The 22,688-nt window shown below is 40.9% G+C and overlaps 2 protein-coding genes across 14 annotated transcripts in view; one reads left to right on the forward strand and one right to left on the reverse strand.

Annotated features, from left to right (window-relative positions):
- The window catches only part of LOC104362295 (C2 calcium-dependent domain-containing protein 4C), a 35,042-nt gene extending 24,264 nt beyond the window's left edge, over nucleotides 1-10,778 (reverse strand). For 5 of the 11 annotated variants that reach the window (XM_032990451.2, XM_032990450.2, XM_032990452.2 and 2 more), the window contains exons 1-2: nucleotides 10,213-10,297; nucleotides 2,780-2,908 (exon numbers count right to left, since the gene is read on the reverse strand). Coding sequence is in view for 1 of the 11 variants with exons in the window: in XM_042803689.1 (XP_042659623.1) it covers nucleotides 10,694-10,698 (5 nt within the window). In the remaining 10 variants the exon portion in view is untranslated. Of the gene's footprint in view, nucleotides 1-2,779; nucleotides 2,909-10,212; nucleotides 10,298-10,693 lie in introns of those variants that run through there. The other 6 variants (XM_042803684.1, XM_042803688.1, XM_042803689.1 and 3 more) reach the window with 6 other exon arrangements.
- Nucleotides 10,675-22,688, forward strand: part of TLN2 (talin 2) — a 206,143-nt gene continuing 194,129 nt past the window's right edge. Inside the window, exon 1 of one of the 3 annotated variants that reach the window (XM_042803683.1) lies at nucleotides 10,675-10,753. The gene's annotated coding sequence lies outside the window, so the exon portion shown is untranslated. Of the gene's footprint in view, nucleotides 10,754-11,034; nucleotides 11,145-22,688 lie in introns of those variants that run through there. The other 2 variants (XM_042803681.1, XM_042803682.1) reach the window with 2 other exon arrangements.

A 22,688-nucleotide genomic window follows, 5' to 3' on the forward strand; every position in this document is an offset into this window, starting at 1 on the left:
GAATGATCAAGCTGTTGCAAGGGCTCTTAAAATAGAAACTATAAAGCCAGTTATGCTCAATGCAGGGTGTAGAATGGTATGTAAGGGCCCAAGTCTGTGCCAGATTCCCATTAAGATACATGTCCCAGTGCTCATGCTTCATGATTAAGAAATATTTACCACACTTCAAAAATTCCACAATACACTCCGAGAGCAGAAGGCTGGAGTGATATAAGAGACATTGTACTGCTCCCCTGCTGTAGGATACCTTTTTTTCTTAGCAACTTACCATGCAATGCATAATAGTTGACATTCATATGCAATATATTCCAGCAAGGAAAGTATCAGGGATTTACCCACACAAAAGTTACAGAGCTGATGCTGTTGCTGTGCTCTCATTCCCCCTTCCTGCAAGATGAGGAGGGAGAGCATATAATACAGTGAAGACTAATCCATTCTGAAAGGAATGCAAGTCTGCATTCAAAGAGTGAATTTTGCCCTTGAGGTGATGAATACAATCACAGAAGAACAAACCGTTTCGCAGAATTCATTACATCTGTGGAAAAATATCCATGGGTCCGTTTTCCAGAGTTGGAACAAGCTGTCTCAGGTTCAGCCTTGAAATGTGCTGGGTCAGCTCTTGAAAGGAAGGGGTGGCTTAGCAGAAATAGTAAAGCTGGTTAGGGAGTAAGGGAAAACTGCCAAATCCACAAGTCCTAATTACAATTAGTAGATTTAATAGACTCTTCTGTTATGAGATCTTTAAAATGGAAAAGAAAAGATTAGAGAATGTTTAGCCCTGTTCTAGTGCATGTAGTTACATCTGCATGCATTAGCTGCCCCAGGGCACCCGCTTGATTTGCACTGCAGGCACAGAGGAGGGATGGAAGTGGCCTCTTTCAGGGACTAAGCGCCAGAGCACAGGTTTGATCTGCAGCACAGGGTTGGCAGTGTGGCTTCCTACACAAATACAAGGGACGTGCTTGAAACAGAGGGAATGGGAGAAAGAACAATGCCAGCTATCCTTGGTTTCCTACCACCCAGCAGGAGCTAGGGCAACTGAACATAAGTGAGGCCAATCCTGAATGCTAAAATGTCCCCAACAAAACAGAAAGTATACAGGTATCTCACAGCTGAGCTTAAAATGAACAGAGGGCTGCTAGATTTATGTTCCCTCCAGACCTCCAGCATGCCAAAAGTAGTACAGTTCTCATTAATAACTGCTGTTATCATTAAAAAAGCAGCTGTTATATCACTATTGACTCAATACATCAACAAGAGATTACAACAGTCAAGAGATTTATTGATGAAGTCACAGAAAAGGCAGCTTACTTTTGAAACAACCTACAATAAGGATACATAGAAAACCAAATAAAGGATGCACTGATCTATTTTTTTAATTATTCCATGTAATTTATATTTTTTATCGTAATTATGTGCTGTCAGTGATTTCATATGAAGTGTGACTTTTTCATTTTACTGAGGGAAGATCTAATTTGCTATTCCCATGGGTGAAAAGCTGATTATGTATGAATTTGATAATCATAAATGATTAATTACTTGGTTGAAAATGTTAGCCTTATAAACCTGGTTGGATATGCACAAACAACGAGATGTGCTCTGATTAGAGGAGGAAGCCAAAATAACTGCGCTAGCACAAATATCTGTAAAATGCATCTGCAAAAAAAGAATATCACAAGATCTAGACATCATTTAAGAAGTTAAATACAGACCATCCCAATATGCACAAAGAACATGCACACAGGTAGAGGTTGTTTGCTCAGCACTGATAGATGAGGACTCTACTTGCACATTTACCCTTAAGATACATTATGCAAAAGCTATGAGTTATGTATAATTATACTCTCCCACCTAATGTCAGGAGTGGCTCTTTTCCTCCCACAGAGTACTTGTACAAGCTGATCTACTTCAAGTTTTTATAACACTGCATTCTTCACCCATTTGGATAGAGTTAGATAAACTGACTGAAGACACTATTGTTGAAGACAGACTACAAAGAAGCTACTGTCCTCTTTATAGTAACTATAGTCCACCCAAGTTACTGATTGTGTAGTTCTATGCAGCCGCTTTGTTTATGGAGCAAAATTCCATCCACATATCAGGTTCTCTGTCAGAGCTCCTGAGCCTATTCAAATAATTGGCACCAGCAATAAGGAATAACTTCCCTTATCTTCCACCCCACTTTTTTTTCAGACATGAGGTGAGTATTTGTCAGCAATACAGTAAGATACTGTTGAGCAAATACACCAACATATTTCTACCACACAATAACTTATGTTTGTATGTAGGTATACTGCTTAACAAAAAGAAATAGAATTTTCCCGCTTCTCCTGTTTAAGAAGGCCTCAAGATCTGATTCACATACTAAAAAAAAAAAAAAACCACAAAAAAACCCAAGAGACACATCAGGAATCCAAAGATCTAGGAAGATATTCAACCAGATTCTCACAGGGTATGGGAAGAGCTATTTTAAAAGGCCAGCAACCTGGTATAGCACAAGTAACCACTCAAAAGGTCTTCCCTCTTGCTGTGGAAACAGCCAGAATTGCAAGCCTTTTCACAATACACAAGCCCACCTGCTCGTGCTCACAGCTCCATGCTCAAGTTAACCCTGCTTACAGCACCCACTCAAATTGCTATGCATCAGGTAAGGTTCAAGGATGAGGGAAAGAAACAGAAACAGGAAAGGGAGAAATGGACTGAGGAATGAATGCAGGTGACTTCCCGTCAGCCAAGATGACTGATGTCTTCCTGTGCTCTGCCCTACCACATGTCTTACCTTAGAGGTAACCATCCCAAGACACAGCTCCATTTTCCTGTGATTTCATTCCTTGGCTCTCCAGTGGAGATCAATAATTGCAGCAGTGCTGGCTGCCTGCAGAAACCTGGGGCCATGCCACGGAAGTCCCTGCGTGGCCATAAAGAGAACACAGCAATTGAATGGGAGGCACAGGAAGGAACAAAGCTTATCTAATACTTCAGCTCCACAAACACAAAGTGGTGCTGAAGTAGCACATGGCCCCCAAGCTGATACTCTGGGATGTTTTTTCTTGAGTGAAAAGTTTGCAAATAAATATTGATTTTGAAGAGTTATACTGTTTGTACACATGAAGTTTACCCTGTGGGCCCAGATGTTAGTGCTTTATTAAACGCACACATTAGAGCAGGCTCGCAATAAAGAATAGTGTGACTGCCGCCAATTTTTCTTTGGCAAAACTCCAGCAGGAAATAATCCTGTGTCAACTATAGCTCTCTCCTCTGGTACTGCACAGACTCAGACAATGCATCTGTTGGATTCATTTAAATTTGTCCAAGTCTGTTTCATTGTTTTAAAGCATCAAAGACTTCTGCTGTTATAAATCATAACAAATAATCAGTAATTCTGAACAATAAAACCACATGATAAAAATGAGGCACAGCTGCTGCCAGTCATTGAAGGAGATTGTAAAAGAGAAAGGAAACAGCTACACACATTATAGTGCATATTACCTAAATGATTTGTTTGAAGACAAGGTGCTAACAATATCTCTCATTTTAAAGGTGAAGATTTTTCTGTAAGAGTGAATCACCATAGTTAAAAAAATACAGTAAAAATTGCTCTTTACTCCAACAACAACTTAATGTATTGTAACATCTGGGGAGCCAGGGAAACAGCAATGCATTTCCTAAAATACCTGGCATTGCTCCAGTGCTTCATCAGCATCTTTAAAATACAGGCAATTGAAAAAACACCATTATTGATGCATGATATGAATTTCAGACACAGCAAAAAGTTCAACATCATTTCATTCAAGTCGCATCTGATTTGGATCACTCTGTATAATACCCAAACAGTTTAAATGACAATCTTATTTTCAAAACTGTAATACAATATTTAAAACTGTAATACAGTATTTCCATATGTACTTTGTGCAGCAAACTTGATGTTCTATCTCTGGATATGGACAAGAAAAAAATTAAATAAAGGGCCAAACTTCAAAAAATAAACACTCATTTAGTGGGTGCTTTTATAACAATTAGGAAAAGTATGTATATTTATACTCAAGAGTATTTATTTACTGTTCACATTGAGAATTATCACTTAGCAAGACACATGTGGGTTTGTGGACAACAGTCCTCATGTTTACTTTCTGATTCTTCCCACAGCAGTTTTTAAAACCTGGAAGCATTCATCACACCAGAAAGTAGTTCAGCTGCAAACATTAATGTTAAAATATGTTTGTCAGAAGCCTCAGGGGGCTTGTAATCAAAAAGCAACTTGGGTTGTCTTCCAAGGGCCAGCATTACAGAAAACACTACTGTTTGGGAGTCAGAATTCTTCTGATGCTAGAAATACCATGCTTGAGGGCAGCCACACTGATTGACTAGAGAATCAATTTATGACCCCTCCACTCTGGGTACTATGTGGGACACAACTGAGAAAGATGCAACTCTTGTTCTTAAGTCTCCTGACCTCCCACATTGCCAAATCTGTGTCCCATTAACTTTGCTGGGACTGACATTTTCCGTGGGGACCAGATCCAAATTACAATCCTATCCTTTATTCCCTCTGAGCTCTTGAAACTGTTGTTTGCTTTAAGAATAGGTACCAAAATATCACTTTTTTCTGCAGTCTTGGTCTTGAGTATTTCTTACCAAAAGTGTTAACTTGGTAAATTCCATCTCTTGTTTAGAAATGGCAGATAGATTTTTCTGCAGATATAACAACTACCACACAAGAGAAATGCAATCTCAAAGAGAAATTGTATTTTAGACTGTAATGTAACTACAGAGCTAAAAAAGAATATGATAACATCAGCTGATCCTGCATTGACAGACATCAGTCAGTGCCTTGTCTTTTCATCATGACTAAAATTAGCAGAGCTGGAAAAAAATGGTAAGGTCATTACAAAATTGCTACAACTCTGTGCACGACCTTGAATACTATCAGCCTGATAGTATAAGATGAGAGGGAGATGATCTCTTCCGTTACCTAATTTCTTTGTTAAGGGTAGCAATCTAATGAGATTTTTTCTAATAATTTCTGAAAGCTTCTGTGCAGATCTGCAAAGTAAGGTTCAGCAATGCTATAATGCCTTTTTAGAATAACTGGAAGGTCCAATTACTATGAGAATGAAAAAGCCAATGCAAAATAGGAACACCGTTACAACACAATAATGCTGTGCTTTTTGTATAGCGCAGTGGCATGGAATAAAGAAAGTGGATGTAATCTAAATTAAAACCACAAAAACAGTGTTTACACAAGGCAAGCAGTAAAATTGTTAGCCAAAATTCCACTTTCCCTCACATACCTGGGATCTTCACTGAATGTTTTTAACACGAGATGTGGCATATGCTATCTTACACCTGCTAGTGGATATCTTGCGTCTACAGATAGGGGTGAATAATGGGGAAAAAAAATCACCCCCCTTCCTCTCTGCCTTTCCCATGCACAGGGTGAAGGCCTTTTGCTGCCACTGCCTCTCAACTCAGAGAGGTCTTGGGATGTTGCCCAAGGAAGGTGGGGAAAAGGAGGTAACTCCGATAAAGTCAAATGGCACAGTATGACCCAAGGTAGCACAGATACTCAAGTAGTCTTTTGTAAAGCCTGTGAACTGCCCACAATACCAGGCACTATGGTAGCAAAATGCACCCTTTGTGCAATCTTCGAACTGGCAGAAGTAACATCCACAGTTTAAAATACCTGTGAGTACTCCTGGAAGAAGGTCTTAAAAAACCCAAAATGATTGGAACAAACTGGATAAATGGCTCAATGTCAAGAAATTCCATTAGTAGAGAGGTTCAAAGAAGAAAGGAAAAGCCTGTGTACAAATATCAATACAAAAATAATCAGCTCAGTATCATAACAGCAAAAATTACGTAGAAGGCTAATTTGATTCACACATGAAAGCTAAAAAGCCAATAGGGAGGGCTGCACCAGATTTTGAAAGGCATAAAATCATGGTGATCCAAAGAAGCGTGTAGGAATCTCAAGTGAATTACTAATCTTTTCAAGAACACCTAAGCCGGTGTTAGTCAAGCGGAAGAAAAAAATGTTGATTCTTCCAATTACAAAGTTATAATTTCAACAAACATAAAGTCAGATTCATGATCTATTTGTTGACCATAACCAGAGAGAAAAATACAATAAGAAATCATCTGAACTGGCACTAATCTGGACTGGGTCCTCAAAGAAACTTCTTAGGAAAGCTGGTGGAACACCAGAACCAGCTGGATAAAGAAGCTGCAGCATCTCCTGGTCTGATGATTTTAACAAAGAGATTAAACAAACAGCACCCCTAGAAAACCTATACATCTTGCCATTGTGCAGAAAGTTGTTTTTTTCTTAGACTTCTTTCAGCCCTATATTTTTATGACTCTACAATACATTATCACTCTACATGTCATGAGGAACACCGCTGATACCTCTGAAGGCCTACCTTTGTATCTCTTTTAGACTTTCATTTACTACAGCCCTTTAAAGTAACAGACGACAGCTTAGGGTACTGATGTACAAAAACAGAAGTACATGACTGGCTACTAACATCTTACTTGCACTCCCTCTCTATCTCCTTCAAGCTGCTGTTCCTTACTGTGCAGTCAGTAAGCTCTTGAGAGCAAGAAGCAAGCTTTTATTCCATATTCACTTAATACCTAGCAAAATTCAATTTCTTGCTACAGCGATAACACAAGCAATAGCAAAATTATTCGAACAACAAAGAATATGTAAGTACTATAGTGGTTTGAACATTAGCCTCTCTCTACCAGGGAACCGCAAGGGCTGGCTGCTTCCTACAGGATGGGAAACTGGAAGTCACATACAATAAAACAACCATTAAAGCAAAAGCCATCCTACAATATCAAAGCAAAAGTAACAAAACAGGTATTGGCATAGCAGACAAACTCAACCCAGAACCTAGATGATCAGAAAGATTCACATCAATAAAACAGATCCAAGCTACAACCAACGAATCAGTCCCCAAGTGAGAACGATGCCTAGTGAAGGTAACCAGGATCAGATATAATACAGTAGTCTCCACAACACATGCATACATAAGCCAGGTTCAAAGTCAGACCAGGCACTTAGTGTACAGACCACAAACTAAACCAGCACAACCCCTAACTAAAACAAATAGTCCTCCAACCAAGTTCCCAGAAAGACTGCAAGCCCAGAACTGAGTTTATATGGATCTCCTGGGCCCATGGGCAGGAGGTGGGGGCAGAGGCCCCAGGTGAGGTTGGTCAGGGCAATTAAGGGCTGTTAGTGCACTCAGAACCATTATATTACTGCCTGCTAATGCTAAAGTAATAACAACAGTGCTGACTTTTGCCTAACATTACTGATCAAGGGTAAGTTTGACTCATTATAAATGCCATTTTTATAACTACATGTCTTAAATTTATATTTCAAAGTCTTCTGATGTAGTTATTAAAGTAGTCTGGTCACACACACACAGAGAATCTAGTTCACATGCTTGGCCATGATTTATGCTGTATTTTAATGGACCTGTTCTGAGACAGTGATTTAAAATGTATTTGAAATGACAGATGAGAAAACTGTATATAGCATACTTCATTGAAGGCCTCTGCACACACAGTTGAGTAAATTCTAATTCACCTGAAACATCGGTAAATATGCCAGTATTTCTGTCATCCACCAGCTATTTTAAGTACCAGAGTCCTAAAATAATTTCAGTACAAGGATTAATAGAGAGCTATGAACAAGTAAGTCAGCATTTATGGATAGTTTGTGTAAAAGTTTCATGCCTCTGTTTTGAGGGATTGCTTAACATTTGCCTTCTGAACTAAAAAAAAAAAAAATACGTCCCCAACCTTACTGTCCTACCTGGCAAACCACTAGAGAACATCCCTCATATTCACACACTAGTCCCATTTCACTTTGTAGAAGCACATAAGGTTGTTATTCTTGCTCTGAAAAAGCACCCTTACCCTTGAAGCTCTGGGGTTTAGTAATTAGGAGATGAAAGATAAAGTGTTAGGACAGTTGAGATGGAAGGAAAACAACCTCAGAAGTGAAGTCTGATGCCTGATAGCATGTCTTAATTTTAAAGTGTTTTCTGAATACAAATAAAGCCTATAAATGTTATATTCTTTCTTTAAAAAATGTTATTTTTCCACTCAATGACAACAAATCATAAGCACTACCTGTCACAGCTGGTAACTGCAACTGGATTCTGATTTAATCTCAGAAGATTATTACGACATGCCGATACTAATATTTCAAACTCCACAGCTATGACTGGTAAAATCAGTTTAACAATACTCCAAGAACCAGTGGCAGACTGAACAGAAAATAAATTAAAGACCAAAACTTCTGCAGAAATTCTAAAGAAGTTATGGATTATGTGAGTACATTGATTGATGTAAGCACTTTCAGGTTCATCTATACTGTGACTATTTTTTTTCAAGGGAAATGCAACTATCTGCAAATTTTGATAAGCTGAAATAATGTAAAGGAACCCGGAAGTTATACTTCTCTTTTCTATATCCACTTACTGCAGCAAAAATATGGATATTTCTCATTAGTGAAGTAATGAAAACTGGATCCTCAAATGACAGATTGAAAGGCTACCTCATTTATTATTGTAATAGTATTATCACAGATTGTTACTGTAGAACCCAGGTGTGTGCTCAGACCCCCTTGTATTTGGTATGATGCAAACAGAGAAAAAGAAATCTGGTTTGTGCCCGAAAGCAAGTCACTAGCTGGGTACAAAGGGAGATAGTAAATGTGCCTGGACACACAGCTGTATTGCGTGTAGCAAGACACAGAAATGATACACAGGAGCCTGGCCTTCCTGTTGCACTCCATACTGTACTGAAATTTTGTTCTTTGGGATTAGGGGTTATTTTTGCTGACATCATGATAAAGAGATTTCAAAGGAGCTGTTTGGAGGGCAGTGCAGTAAGAGAGGTTTAAATAGCCGTTCTGTGAACTGATAGGAAACAGAACACAGAAATGACAAGAGCAGTACAGACTGGAATTGTGGCTTTGCATGTTATAACATGATAGAGCACATAGGCTAGGAAAAGGTTTAAAAGCGAAGTTTATAAGGTAGGAAAAGCTAATGCAATGAAGTATAACAGTGGAATAGAGGAAGTTTCTTTTGAAGCAGTATTGAAGCCAGAAAATAGGATAATACTGCACAGAGAGAAGGATTAATTAATCATTATATATTTTGTAAGAAGGGAGTTTAAGTAGTATGCTGAGAATGGAAAACTGCATGGTTGGAAGCTTATCATTATGTTCAGTAAAAGGCCAGAAAGAAAAAAAAAGCTTCTTTGTGCAAAATGTTATGACTGTTCACAGGTAACTTACATGTGCAAAACTACTTCTAAAACACAAGAAATACTTTAGTTGTCGCTTCTTTTAATAACAGACATGATAGTATGTCTTTAGTAACAAATATAACGATTACTCATTTATAAAATAGGTAAATGATTTGCAATTTCTAAAGCAAACCCTGTGTAGTCTCTATTTAACAGGGTAGACACTTCTTGTTCCCTTGCTGAAGCTGACACAGCTCAGTGATTATTACTGATGTTAACAGTGATGCTTTTAATTCTGTAGTGTGGGTGTATAAGATAACCTGGTCAGTTTTTGTAACTACCGACTGTCTTAAACATGCCCACCGAGAAGTATGTTGATACAAGTGTAACTATGTTGGACTGTGTCACAGTGCAATTATAAGCGAGTTCAGTGTCTCAACATTAGATTGTTGGAGCAAAATTACTCTTGAAGGCAAAACCAGCTATACAGTGATGCAGCTCTTTAATCTGGTTACAAGTAAAAATGTTTACTAACGGCTCTACTTCACCTAAATCAAATTCAATTATTTTAATTGCATTATTTTTAACTGCCGCAGTTTTACTGATAGAGGCCCCAGTATATAGGAAACCAATTCACATAAGGGACTTAAATTTCCATAGTTTCTTTTCTCACATTAGTATCAATACATTGGTATGGAAACCATTTACACAACTGTAACTGTCGTAGAGCTGTTGATACAAGCTCTGTAAGGAAAGGCCCGAGTTTCCTTCACTGTTACAACAGCCGATTTCTTGTTGCTGTTACTTGTAAATGCTTAATACAACAAACCCCGAGGGCAGTTTGGACTGCTTTCAAAGCGCACCGACTGTATCTACGTATTTCTGTTACTCCGAAGCCATCTCTGCCCACAGAGTGTGTTTGCGAGCCGGAGGTGTGCCTACCTGGGTAGCGCTGACAGGGCCTGGCCGAACTCCGTGCGCCCCAGGTGCTGGGGGGAGCCGGGTCTGAGGGGACGGGGGGGTTGGAGGGAGGGTTGAGCCGCGGTTTGCTCCAAGCGCGCCTGCAAACCCTCGCTGTCCTGCTGCGGCGAGCCCCGGGGCCGGGCGCTGGGCCGATGGCGCCGGGGGGCCCGCGCAGCGCAGCGCCGGCACGAGCCGGCGGCGGGAGGCGCGAGCCCGCGCGCGCGCACACGCGCTGCCTCAGGGGCCGGGCGGGCGCCTCGCGCCTCCACAGCGGTCCTCGCGCCGCTCGCAGTGGCGGCGGCCGCCGCCCCGGGACTCACTGTGCCCTGCAGATTTATTTTCCTTCTCGCGGTAAAAAAATGCTAGGCTCCCCCGGCTTTCCGCGTCCTCCCCCGCCCTGAAGAGCCGCCGTCCCGCCGGTGACCGCGGTCCTGGACAGGCAGAGTGGGAGCGACGCTACCTCATCGCCTCGCCTCGGCGAGGGCCGCGGCCGGCGGAGGTGCCTGTCCCTCACGTCCAGGTAAAGAGGAGCTTGAGGGGAGCCCTCGGCCCAGCGAGCCAGCTGAGGCGGGGCTCCTCTCCCGCCGGTCTCCGGGTGCAGCGCGTGGGAGCCGCGGGTCGCTGGGGCTGGGTGGGCGTCCCGGGCTTCCCACGCCGTGGGCCGGTCGGCGGCGGAGCGGGCCGGGCCGGGCCGTGCCGTGCCGGGCGAAGGGCGGTGGTAGCTGTCCCGGAATGATGACGCGCTTCCTGCCCTCCCCGGCGGGGGTCTGCGCTTGGAGTCCGCAGCGGCGGCAGCTGCGGGCGGCGGCGGAGCAGGCGGGAGCGGGCAGCAGGCGAACGGGTGGGAAGGAAGGCAGCGAGCGAGCGGCGGGGCTTAGGCGCTTTGCAATGCTACAGTAACGACTTTCCCGGTAGGAGCCCCGCGAGGACCCCCTTGTCCTGCCCTGCCGTTGCACGTTGCGTGGAGCGTCTGGTCTGTGCTAAGCCGCCGAGAGGGGGAAGACTCCACGCAGGGCTGAGCGGCGGGAGCGCGGAGCCGCTCCGTGCCTGCGGCGGCTCGGCTGCCGCTGGGTTTCGCCTGTAGACGCCGCGTTCCTCGGAGCCAGGCAGGCAGGCGGCAGCTGCCGCTCGCCGGTGCCGCGGCGGGCGGTGGGAGCTGCGCTCCGCTCGGCACTGCCTCGCCCGCGCGTAGCGCTGCCCGCACAACAAGTTGCCGGTTCCAGGGGAGGACAGCAGCAGCCCGGCCCAATGCCGTGACCGCGGGAAGGGGAGAGCGGCCCCCACTCGCCTTCCTTTGGTCAGGAGCCGGGCCGGGGTGGGAGGGTAAACCGCGGTCCCTTGGGATTCCCCCCTCCCTGTGCCGGATAGGGTTGGTATCGGAGGGAGGTGCTGGGGCGGCCGGCCCCTCGCAGCCTGTCTAAGCGAGCTTGGCGTGGCCTGGTTCGGCGGGTGGGTTTGCCCGAGGGACGGAGCTGTTCACCGGTGGGGGCTACTGGTGACCGCGATGAAGGAAAAACAAAAAAAACAAAACAAAACAAAAAAAAAAAAAAACACAAACCGTTTTCGCAACACGTTGCGAAGCGACGACCTCCCAAGGACGATCGTGCCGCGTGTGTATACGCGTGTATCTGTACCTATCTATCTGTGTCTATGTCCGTCTTTTCCCACCAGACTCATGGGATGGCTCGGGTTGGAAGTGGGTCGCAGGCCGGTCCCGCAGGGCCACCGCGAGGGGAGGGAAGGACGTGTCTGCCCCTGCGCAGGGCAGACGAGGATGGATGGGTGGGTGTGTGAGCCACACTGCTCCACAGCCTCCCCATTCCCAGGGCTTGCCTGGGAGCATGCCAGCAGCTCTGGACTACCTGTCCAGGTGCAGCAGGGCTCTGTACCCACAACTGGCCAAAGCAGAAAAGTTCCTTCGGTGCGAGGCGGCGGCATGCGTTTGCAGATGGCTTGTCTGTGCTGTGGGATGCCCCTGCATGTCCTGGTACCTCTCTTCCATGCCACCCTAGCAGATGGATGTGGGATGCATGGCACAGTCTTCCCTTTGGGTGTCTAGCGGGCCTTGACACAGTGCCACTGCGTGGGGACACCTGGCTGGGAACTGGGGCCTCTGCTGTCTTTGTGCTCACCTTCTGTAGCGCTTTTGTTCTGCTGACCAGCCACTTGAATTTATTTAGGCTCTACTTTTTGGGTGTTAAAACGCTGCTGTAGTGTCTAGTTAGAAAAATCGTGGGAATGTTCATTGACTGAAAAATTTGTGTCAGATTAAACAATTGCCTGCTTCCCTCCAAGTCTTTTAAAAGTTTATTTTGCAGACCTGTATTTTAGAACTAAGTTTGAGCCATATTAAGTTTCAAAACAGAAAGCCAGTTCTGAATTTGAAAGTATGTTATTTAAAAGCATCAGGAGTTCTGCATTGTCAAGAGAGCCCAGTAGCTATGGAAAAGTATCCATATGATTAAAAAGCAAACAAGCAACATATTTCTGAGCTTGCTCTTGCTTCTGTAAAACATCACTCATTCCTATGTGTATGGCAGTGTGTTGCAAGTACAAGTGCAAGCTGCCACTGTTAGTTATAAAACCTTACCAATGGTAGTATATGAAAAGCTTTTGTATCTGTTTGAGATAATGGTCAGCTGTTCTTCCAACAGTACAGCTGTTAGCTCAGTTTACTATTAATTAATTGGCTGAACTACCTTTACTGCTTTTATTTTGAAAACATTAATTTTTGAAGGCGATGCCTCGAGATTGGAGGTTACCACACAGCTAGGGGGGAAAAAACCCTCTTGCCTCTGGGAAGTGCACTTCATGTGGGTTTCGTAATTCCTTACTTAACTCACTGGATGCTGCCTAACTAAAGAGTTAAGTGGAATTTTTATCTAGCTTATCTGTTGGTGGCAAAGTTGCCGATCTTAAGTAAGATAAGAATACTTATTGTGTCTGGTTGCCAATCTAAGCCTCCGGGTTAACTGTGACAAACTTGGGCAATATTTAAGTTCTGAATCTCAGAATAAAATTTGATAAAGACTACAGAAATTTCATACAGGATACTCATTCATTTTACCATTCAATTTGTAACAGTTTATCCTGAATAATTGTCCTGTGTGTTCTTAGAGTAACATCTGTTGCATGACATCATGTAATGGAATGTAGTACAGCCTAATTTAAGTTGATTTGAAATGTTGCCATTGCACTGTTGTACTGCCTGCAAGGGCAAGAGGTTTTTTGGTTGTATGTGTGATGGATAGATTGGTTAGGAGTAGATGATGTTGAGAAAGATGAACTTGTATTTGAACAGCAAAGGATTAAGTCACTTTATTCTGAGGTTGTTTGGTTGTACAGTTTGTCTTCTTTCATTGTTTGCCAGCTAATCTAATCACTGATTTCTACTTAAATTAGGAAATTCATCTATAGTTATATTTGTAACTGATTAGTACAAAACACCATTACAGTAGATTCAAGTCTTTTCTTTTGGAGAGGGAGGAGTGGGCTTGAAACAACTACCTGGCTGTAAGCATAACTTGAACTGCATAATCCTCATGTTGACTTAAAATTTTTGGTGTGAAAAGGTTTGACTCCGCACAGCAAGGATGTTCTGAAGAATTAATATTTGGATTGTGTCACTTTCATATGCTTTCCTATATAATGCTTATTAAATCTCTGCAAAAACAAGGTCTAGGCAGCTCCCCAAAATGCCAGTACTTAATTAGTCACCACAGGTAGACAGTAGAACAGACATACATCTCCCTTTATTTTTGTGGAATTGTAGTGTCAGATAGCTGTTGGGATGGCAGTGTTGTATGTTGGTGAAATGTGAGCAATACCATTTGCTGAAACATCATTCCAATCCATAATTTTAGCATTAAAGTACTGAAAATACCATTTGAAGTAATTCTCAGCTCATAGTCCTATCTGAACCTCAGAAATTTCAATAAACTGCCAAATGTGTAGGCATCCTGATTTTTTTAAAAAAATACACAGTTTCTTGCTAAGAAGTTCTTATCCAGATGCTGCCTTTGTACCAGGCTGTAATTAGGAAAGAAGTGTGAATGTGTTTACAGACCACTATATCCAGCTTTCAAAAATTCTTTTTTTTTTTTTTTTTTCCCCTCTGTTCTTGAATCTTTAAAAGGTTTGGCAAGTCTGCTTATGCATGTTTCTGCAGACAATAGAACGCTGATGCAAATTGAGAACAGCAAACAAAATGATTGTGTTGCTGCAAATGGGGGGAGGATGTCTTAATAGGCAGTATTTTGCATATTAGGTTTCAATTGTTTACTTTTGGATTTTAGTGTCTCAGTTGGGACAAATGTCGCTGGTATATAGCTGGAAATTGTAGTTTCAGGTAGTCCTGTCTGTTGGTACCTAAAATAGAATGCAGGTTTTTGCTTCAGGGGTTATGCTTTTGACCACACATGGTTATAAAAGTGTAAATTAAATTGAACTGAAGAACTTTTGGGGGCAGGGGAGATGCAAATGATTACTCATGGTTTTTTTCCCAAGTAGCCTGGCTCCCAAGTTCTAGAGACTATGTTAAACAGAGTAATATAGGCTTTCGCAACTCTGTGGATGAGGTTGTTATGATTATGGATATCATGTTGTGTCTCTAAGGTCTTTTATGCCTTATTTTTATTGTTGTGATTAAATGATCCATTCCTTTTCAGAAAAGAATGTCTGGTTGCCTTGAAGATAGCCCACGCTATTGAGATGCTGAAGTGCCAGGCTGATCCACAGGATGCTGAAATCCTGGGTCCAGTGTATAAAGAATTGTGGCCCTCTATCTCTGGGTGCAGTGAAGACATGCCTTTTGTGTGAGACTGATATGCTTGGGGATGAGAAGGTGGAGAGGAGCCTGCGATTAGTTTTGATGCCAGACTTGTAACTGACTGCTGAATTTTCTAGATGTCTGTCCCTGCTAATGCTGCTGAAAACCCATTTCACAGTAGTGTCAGAGAACCATTTTCCTGGGTGTGGTGTGTGTACACGTGCTTATCTTGGAATTGCGTTTGAATTAGCCTGCGTACTTGAAGCAATTGTGATAACATTTTGATATTTTCCACTTCCAGCTGCAAGCTGGGATTCCATCCCCAGAGATCCACCCACTCTATTTTCAAAGCTCCAGTACTTTTTTACCCAAGCATCTTCATAAAGCTAGGAAACGTGCTGACTGACTTCACAAGGTGAAGGTGACCATACAACAATGCCTTGTCTTAAAATATCTTTACAGTACTACAGTGCTGACTTCTTACTTGTAGTCCCTTTACTTGACAGCAACCAGTTGAATTTCTGCCAACATGGATCAGGCTGGCACTTGAAACTGCCTTCCTTGCAGTCTCAGTAGGTAGCTCATCTACTGTGTTCGGGCAGCAGGAAGAAAGTGTGAACTGAAGTGAATTGTAAATGATCCTTGTGTCCTCCTATCAGTCAACTCGTGAGGTTGAGATTTCTTATTTCCATGAAAAAGTGACATGTGACACAGGAATAGGCAGGAGGCTCTCTGTCTTCTAAATAACAGCAATTAACAATTGAGGGGAAAAAGAATCAATGGTACTACATGGGCTGTTTTATTTTTCAAATCGAATAATAATTCGTATTTATCAACTATGGTAGATTTGTTGCTGTAGTATATAGTGTTTAGAGTTTTGGTGAAGTGTTTGGCATATTGGTATAAGTACATCTTAAACAGTGGGATTGTCTTCAGCTTAGAAAGGCTTTCAGAGTTGTATAGTGCTTTCCTTTTTACATATTCTTGTTTATTTTCATATAATGATTCTCTCTTACCTTTCTTGGGAGTTGATATCTGTGATATGGTAAATAACCCGTTGTTTCAGCTACCTCAAGCCTATCTTATACTGTGCTTTGTTTAGTTGTGATTTCTCTGGAATGTGAGATTTAAAGTTCAGGTATAGATGACATAAGTATGTGAGCATAGAACAGTTTAAAAAACTTCCTGGTAGTAAAAATCAGGCTTGAATTTGTACAAGTGGAAACATTAATTAGCCTTAAAGGCATTTATGGCAAGTACCTCTTACCTTTGTTCAATTTAAATGTGCTAAGTACTGCGTATCAGGAAACAGCAAGGTGGCACTTGGCAGAGAGAATGGAAGCAGCAAAGGCAGGTTATGAATGTTTGACAGAATTGATAATCCCTGTTGAAGAAGAGATCTGTGGTAATCTTATGGGAGGGATTGTGGCAGGAATGTGGTGGTGGTGTAGGACTGAAGCACATACTACTTAGACACAATAAAAATGTTGAAATACCAGGACACAGTCAAAATTTAACAGTGGGGATACAAATTAATACATGAATAGATCAGGAAGCCAAACTTGAATGCTACAGTTCCCTGTAGCCTGCAAGTTTTGTAATTATTCCTTGTAATTTTCCCAGGTTTTGACAAAAAGGTTTTCTTAGATTAATTTTTGTTGGAATATAAGGAAACATCTCCTGTTGGCAAGGAGGTATCTGAATTACCTGGGGAAAGGATCAAGTGGGAGCCACTGCTACACAGCAGGTATGCAGGGTCAAACAGAAGGAATCAGTGGCACAACTCCTGGGTCAGGATATCACTAAAGGCCCTGCTACAGGGAGGAAGAGATAAAAGTCCAACTTCAGTTTAAGGAAAGGAAAGGCTGTGGGAAATGAGATCGTTCTGTTGTGATGTTTAAAGTACTCTTCGGAAGCGTTATGTGCAACAGCTGAGGATGTACAGACCCCAAGCAAGAACCCAAGGTCTTGTATCAACCCTGAAAAATATTTTTTTGTTTTTTTTAATTTAAAAAAATAATCAGTGGCTGCATTTGCAGTTCTGACTAAGGTCCAGATCAGCCTGATTGTAGGTGTGTTGCCTGTTCAGCTGTACTGTGATACTAAACAGACTTAAAAGTAACTGAGAAGAGAAGCATAACTGAATGTACAGCAGACCAAAACCTGTGAAGAAAGGGTAGTTAAGTAAATTTTGCCTGGTGAGATCGGACGGACCAGACTATGGATTAAGTACAGAACAAACCCAGACATGGAGGAGCGGGGGGGGGTTGCAGTGGATCTAATGGGCACTGTCTGAGGGCTTTGCGTGTAGAGGACATAGATATGTAATGGGTCAGTTCAAATGGATTCACAGGTGCTGTGTGGGTGAATGATGTTTTGTCTTCTCTCTGTCCTTAAAGAGCCAAGAAAGCAAAGGCCAGCGTTACAAAATGAACTTTTCCCAGGAGCAGGAAGATAGGCTGTTTAGTGGTGCTACCTGCATCCATAGCCGTGGGTAGTTGGAGGAACTAAGACACTTCAGTCTTTCTCCTCTCCTTTTGTATGCTGCCTGTTGTTTTGTTCAAAATGGCCACCTCATTCCAGAACATGCCAATAATTACCTCACAGAGAGGTGCTTAGCCACTGCGGTGTGGCTGTTGGTGAAAGAAAATGGTCTATCTTGAAAAATCCAATTGTAGAGGTCACAGCAAATCATCCAACATCAACACAAAGCCTTCTAGTAACATGGAAAATAACTGTTTGAAGCTTGATGATCTTGAGGAGAAGAACAGTTACATTCAGTATGTGATTACCTAGTGGAACAGTACAGTTAGAAAGCCCAAGTATGCAAATTTATTGGCAATAGTTTTGAGGGGGGAAGGAAGAAGCGTGACTTTTGCTATCCTAACAACTTTTTTGCTGCTGCCTGGTTTGCAGCACAGGCTCACCCTTCCCCACAGTTGATGGTTGCCTGAGCTCTAATGCAAATGTTTCATGAGTGAAATTGCTCTATGAGAAGATTTAGGAAAGTGCTTTTTGTTCTCAGGTAACTTCTTGAACAGTACTCTTAAAATTCTACTTCTTTACTTGCATACTTGAAAGGAAAGGCTTTCAGTAGCCTTTTTGTATTAATTGCCATGATGATCAAAGTGCTAGCCAAATTTTAATGCCTTCTGATGAACAAAAAGCAAGATAAATGAAACAAGAAAACATGGGATTTAAGTTTCACAATTCTCTTGTTTTCCTGTACGGAATCCCACAAGACAAAACATTAAAATAGGGCCTGGACAGAAAAGATATTCTTAAAGAATTCATGTCAGAACTGTGGCTGATGTTGTAAGAAGACTCCAAGAAGATGGCAGGGCTTTAGTGGCAAAGGGATGAAGCAGAAAAATAACCTTGATTGTGGTATAAGTGTGTGGTTAAGGTGAGCTACTTAAGCAGCAGTTGTTGGAGATTATTTAACACAGATAAACAAAGCCTGCAACGAGTTAGAAGAGTAAATGTGCCCTGAGGATCCAAACAGACCACTACTGAAACAACTGTAATGACAGCCTATGAAAGTGACTTGGTAATGACTGTGAATATGTGTGCAGGAAAAAGGTGTTCCTACCTAATACTGCTGTTGTTCCTTTTCAAAGATAAAATGAAGTTTGAAGCATTAAAAATGCCATACACATATAAGGGCAAAAAAACCCTGTCACTTCAGCTTGAAAACTAAAAATTAAAAATGAAACACTGTGTTCCATGTGGGTCTTATTGCAATCAGCAGTGGCCTTAATTGCTTTGGAATAGTATTACTGGCCTACTGGCTCATTTAAGGCAGAGGTTTCCAAAGACTATTTTGATCTCACACCCTTATCAGTAAAAGATTTCTGAGCATGCACCTCCAAAATATGTATAGTTATTAGTGAATTATGCACATATGCTACTGTACTAAATATTATGTACATTGTAAATCATATACAAAAAATAAAAATTAAAAAACGATGGGAAACACTACTTTAAAAATCTGTTTCATTATGTATCACTAATTTTTTAAAAAATCTTGGTTTAACACTTTGATACAGCTATTTGAAAGCCTGCATTGAAGTTCAGTTTATTTCAGTACTCGGTTTTAATGGCTGTCATAACTGAAAAAGACACCTCACAAAGATACATAGGTCCAAAGGCAAGAAGTGCGTTGTTGGTTGTGCTTGCTGAATCATGATACTAATATTCCACGCCCATACACTAATTATGCAAAAGTTTTTATTGGAATTTGTCTATTTAGTTTCCATCTACCCTGATGTCAATCCGTTTTTCATGCAAATTAATGGGAAGGTGTTGCATTCTTCTGTGTTTAACAAATGCATTCAAAACCCACTGAAACTCTTCTGGAAGATTTTTAAACAGGTTAGGTACTTCTGTGTCTAAGTCTTTTAAGTGTACTGATTTGAGAGGTTTTTACAGGTAAAACAATTTTCAGCAACAAAATCACTTAATGGTGGAAACATTTTCAAAACAACCTGTGGAGTGAGTTTCTTTTTGAAAAGCAGTTGCTTTCTTGCTCCCTGTTCAAGTGTCACCTTAAGGGACACCTTAAGTGTGTATTTTTTCAAGATACCTGCTAGGTAGCATACTACTTATAGCCACTTACCACAGAAAAGGTCAGCAAATTTTGAGCAGTTGTCTTTGTGGAAAAAAAATGCATAATGCATCTTTGACAACCCTTTTAAGCACTTGCCACAAGTTAATCAGCAAACCTCAGTGTGGGAATATGATGGTTGCTTCCCATCTCATTACAAGGTTTTGTAAAGATTCTACAATTTAAAGATCTTGCTTTTGTAAAATTAACCATATCAATGACATCCTGTAGCATTTTGTGCGCTTCTGGTTCCAACTTTGCTGCAATAGTTTGTCTATGAATGATGCAGTGAAAGAATTTCACATGTGGCTCTATCTGTAACCTTTACATGGGAATTTTTTTTTTCTTTTTGTATTCCAGTCGAAGCAGCCACTACACAAGTGATTACACTTCCAGAGTTTTTCCATAAAACATTGTTTCTATTAAAGAAATAATTTACTGTTGAGAGTATGTTGAGTCTTCTCCAGTACATCTTTGCTGTAGTGACTCGCAAAAAAGTAGTTCCGAGTGTATTTCATCATTGAAACATTCTGGCATATACTATAAACTGAGACGTGTTAGAAACATCTGTACTTTCAGCCAACAGTATAGCAAACCTCCCACACTGCACAATTTGTTCTAATACTTGTTTCTTCAAATCCTTGGCTGTTTTCTATGAGGCTTCCAGCAGTATTTGCTAACAAAGGAATGCCATATTGTTTTCCATATATTACTTCAGAAATTTTTTACTGCAGCAGGAAGACCAAGTGCTTCCTCAATGGTATGTGGCTTTGTCTTTTGCTATTATGAAACCTTAAAAGAGGCTTCTAAAGGTTTATCGTGAAATTAAGTGATTTTCTTTTTTTTTTTTTTTCCAAGCCAAGTACTGTATTGAGTATCACATGAGTTGAAACCAATGCTGAAGAAATCAGAGATTTGTCCTCATGTTCTGGGTGCTCAGTTTAAAACTGTATTTCTAATTATAATGGCTTCATACTATCATTAGCTGATATCTCAAGCCACAATGTACACTTAGAGTGAGGTTCATCACTAATGATAGCAGATGTAAATTCATATTTCAAATAGTTGTCTTCATAATTTCAGTATTTTTTTTCCAACTTTTTGTCAGACCCGATTAGGTTGTTGATTTTACCTCATAATGTGTCTGACAAGGATCTTGTACTGGGAGTAGGAGATCAGTTGATGCACATGGATTCTGAAGCAAGGGCAAAATCTCTTGTGGCATCTGTGTATCTGACATAAGACTTAAGAGTCTTAGGAGTCGGAGATGATTTGAGCAAGATCACAAATGCAGAGGGCCCTAAACCATTTGTGCATTTCCCTGGTTAGAATTCCCTGTCTTCACTTGCCTCACAGTCTTGTAGTTTAAATTATGTTATTTAGTAATGTGATCTATGTGTGTTGTGACAGCATGCAAATTTTTATGAGTATGCCTTTGTGAATTATGGTCTTAAGTCATACCAGTTAAACTTTTAGAAATAAGCATTCCTAAATGATTGAAGTTTTGTTTAGTTGGTTAGGGTTTTTTTTTTTCCACCTGAGGTTTCTAAGAAGGGACAGCAATTATTATTGTGTTGGCTGCTAAACAAACTGATCATAGTTTTCATCCTGCCTGAGGCTACCAGGTCTTCCCTTAAAGATAAATTTCAAGTACCTGCAAAGTATCTGCTATCAGGCACCAGTACTGTCCTGGTACCCACCCAATAAGTGTATCTTTTCATGTACAGTTCAGCTTTCTGTAGCTGTCATATGAATTGTAAGGAGCGAAGTACGAATTCATCCCCTGAAGAAGATGCAAAAGCAAGGTGGGATTGCAGATAACGGTCCTTTGGGTAAAAAGGGAAGATAAAGCAGGGAGTTGCTTTTTGAGAGTTGTTTACAAGGCACATCCTAAAACTAAAGGAAAAAAAAGTAGAATAAAGACCGAAAATAAAAGAATAAAAGAAAAATTAAAAAAGCATCTTTTTTAAAACTGTAAAGACTGAAGATTTGCAGTAGTGTGGTACTGACTATTTTTTTTTTTTTCCTGGACGATACAATCATTTCAAATTTATTGCTTAAGGTGTACTTTTAAATATTTAAACAAAAATTGCATTACTATCTGTGAAATAGTCTTTGTACTATCATAGAGAGCAGCCATCTCTTGATAGAGACAGACTTTCTAGAACAGTTGCGAGTATTTGTTACCAGCACTTACATGTTTCATAGATTTTTTTTTTTTTTCTTGAGATAAGTTGTTTGTAAAAAGATTCTCAAATTTAGCCTTCTTTTATTTGGGAAATTTTTCTTTACATTTATTCTATGGGACCTAACTTTCCTATGACACATGACAAGTGAATCAGTATGCTGGAGACTTGTGCAAGTGAAATTTATCTTGCTTTTGGGTCTCTAGCGTTTAACAGAAGTCAGTTGTTTTCTTTTTCCTGGTCAGTCTATAGATGTTTGAAATACTTCTGTTTGTTGGGAATTTGCCATTTGAAATATAAGCAATACTTAAGTTATCTCCAAGTAGCTTAGAATTAGGAAAGCTTTCTTCTGTCAACATTCAGGGGATATTTAACTAAGCAATAGGAAAATGCTTCTTGTTAAGTAATTAGCTAATGAAAAACCTAGTATTTGTATAATCAAGCTTGCCTGAGAAGTATGATTGCCTTGTTAGTATCTAGTGGAATGTAGTCTTTTGACAGTGTTGGTTGACAATCTTATATTTTGATCAGTGTGAGTGTATCAGCTGGTGAAACAACTGCGTACGTGATAGAGGAGCTGCAGCAAGTAGGATAGAGTCTAACCTTTGCTTCTCTTTAACATTTTCTGTTGTTTAGAGTTATAGAATGCTTGCATGACATAGGGCCAAACTCAAGTATTTGCAGAAAGAATTTAAAATAAGTCTTGAAGAATATGAACAGGTGAATCTGGGTTATTGTTAGACATACTCTGGCTTGATAATGAATGTCTTGGGAACGATGAAATGAAACTCACATGGTACACAGTATCTTGGTGCAAGTCTCATAGTCCAGAAATTCAAGGGGTTGTAAGAAGGAATCTGTGTTCAGCAAAGAAGCTTTAGTGTCATGTGGAAGA

Source organism: Tyto alba, unplaced genomic scaffold (genome assembly GCF_018691265.1).
Source record: "Tyto alba isolate M040663 unplaced genomic scaffold, T.alba_DEE_v4.0 Super-Scaffold_41, whole genome shotgun sequence".
Taxonomy (NCBI): domain Eukaryota; kingdom Metazoa; phylum Chordata; class Aves; order Strigiformes; family Tytonidae; genus Tyto; species Tyto alba.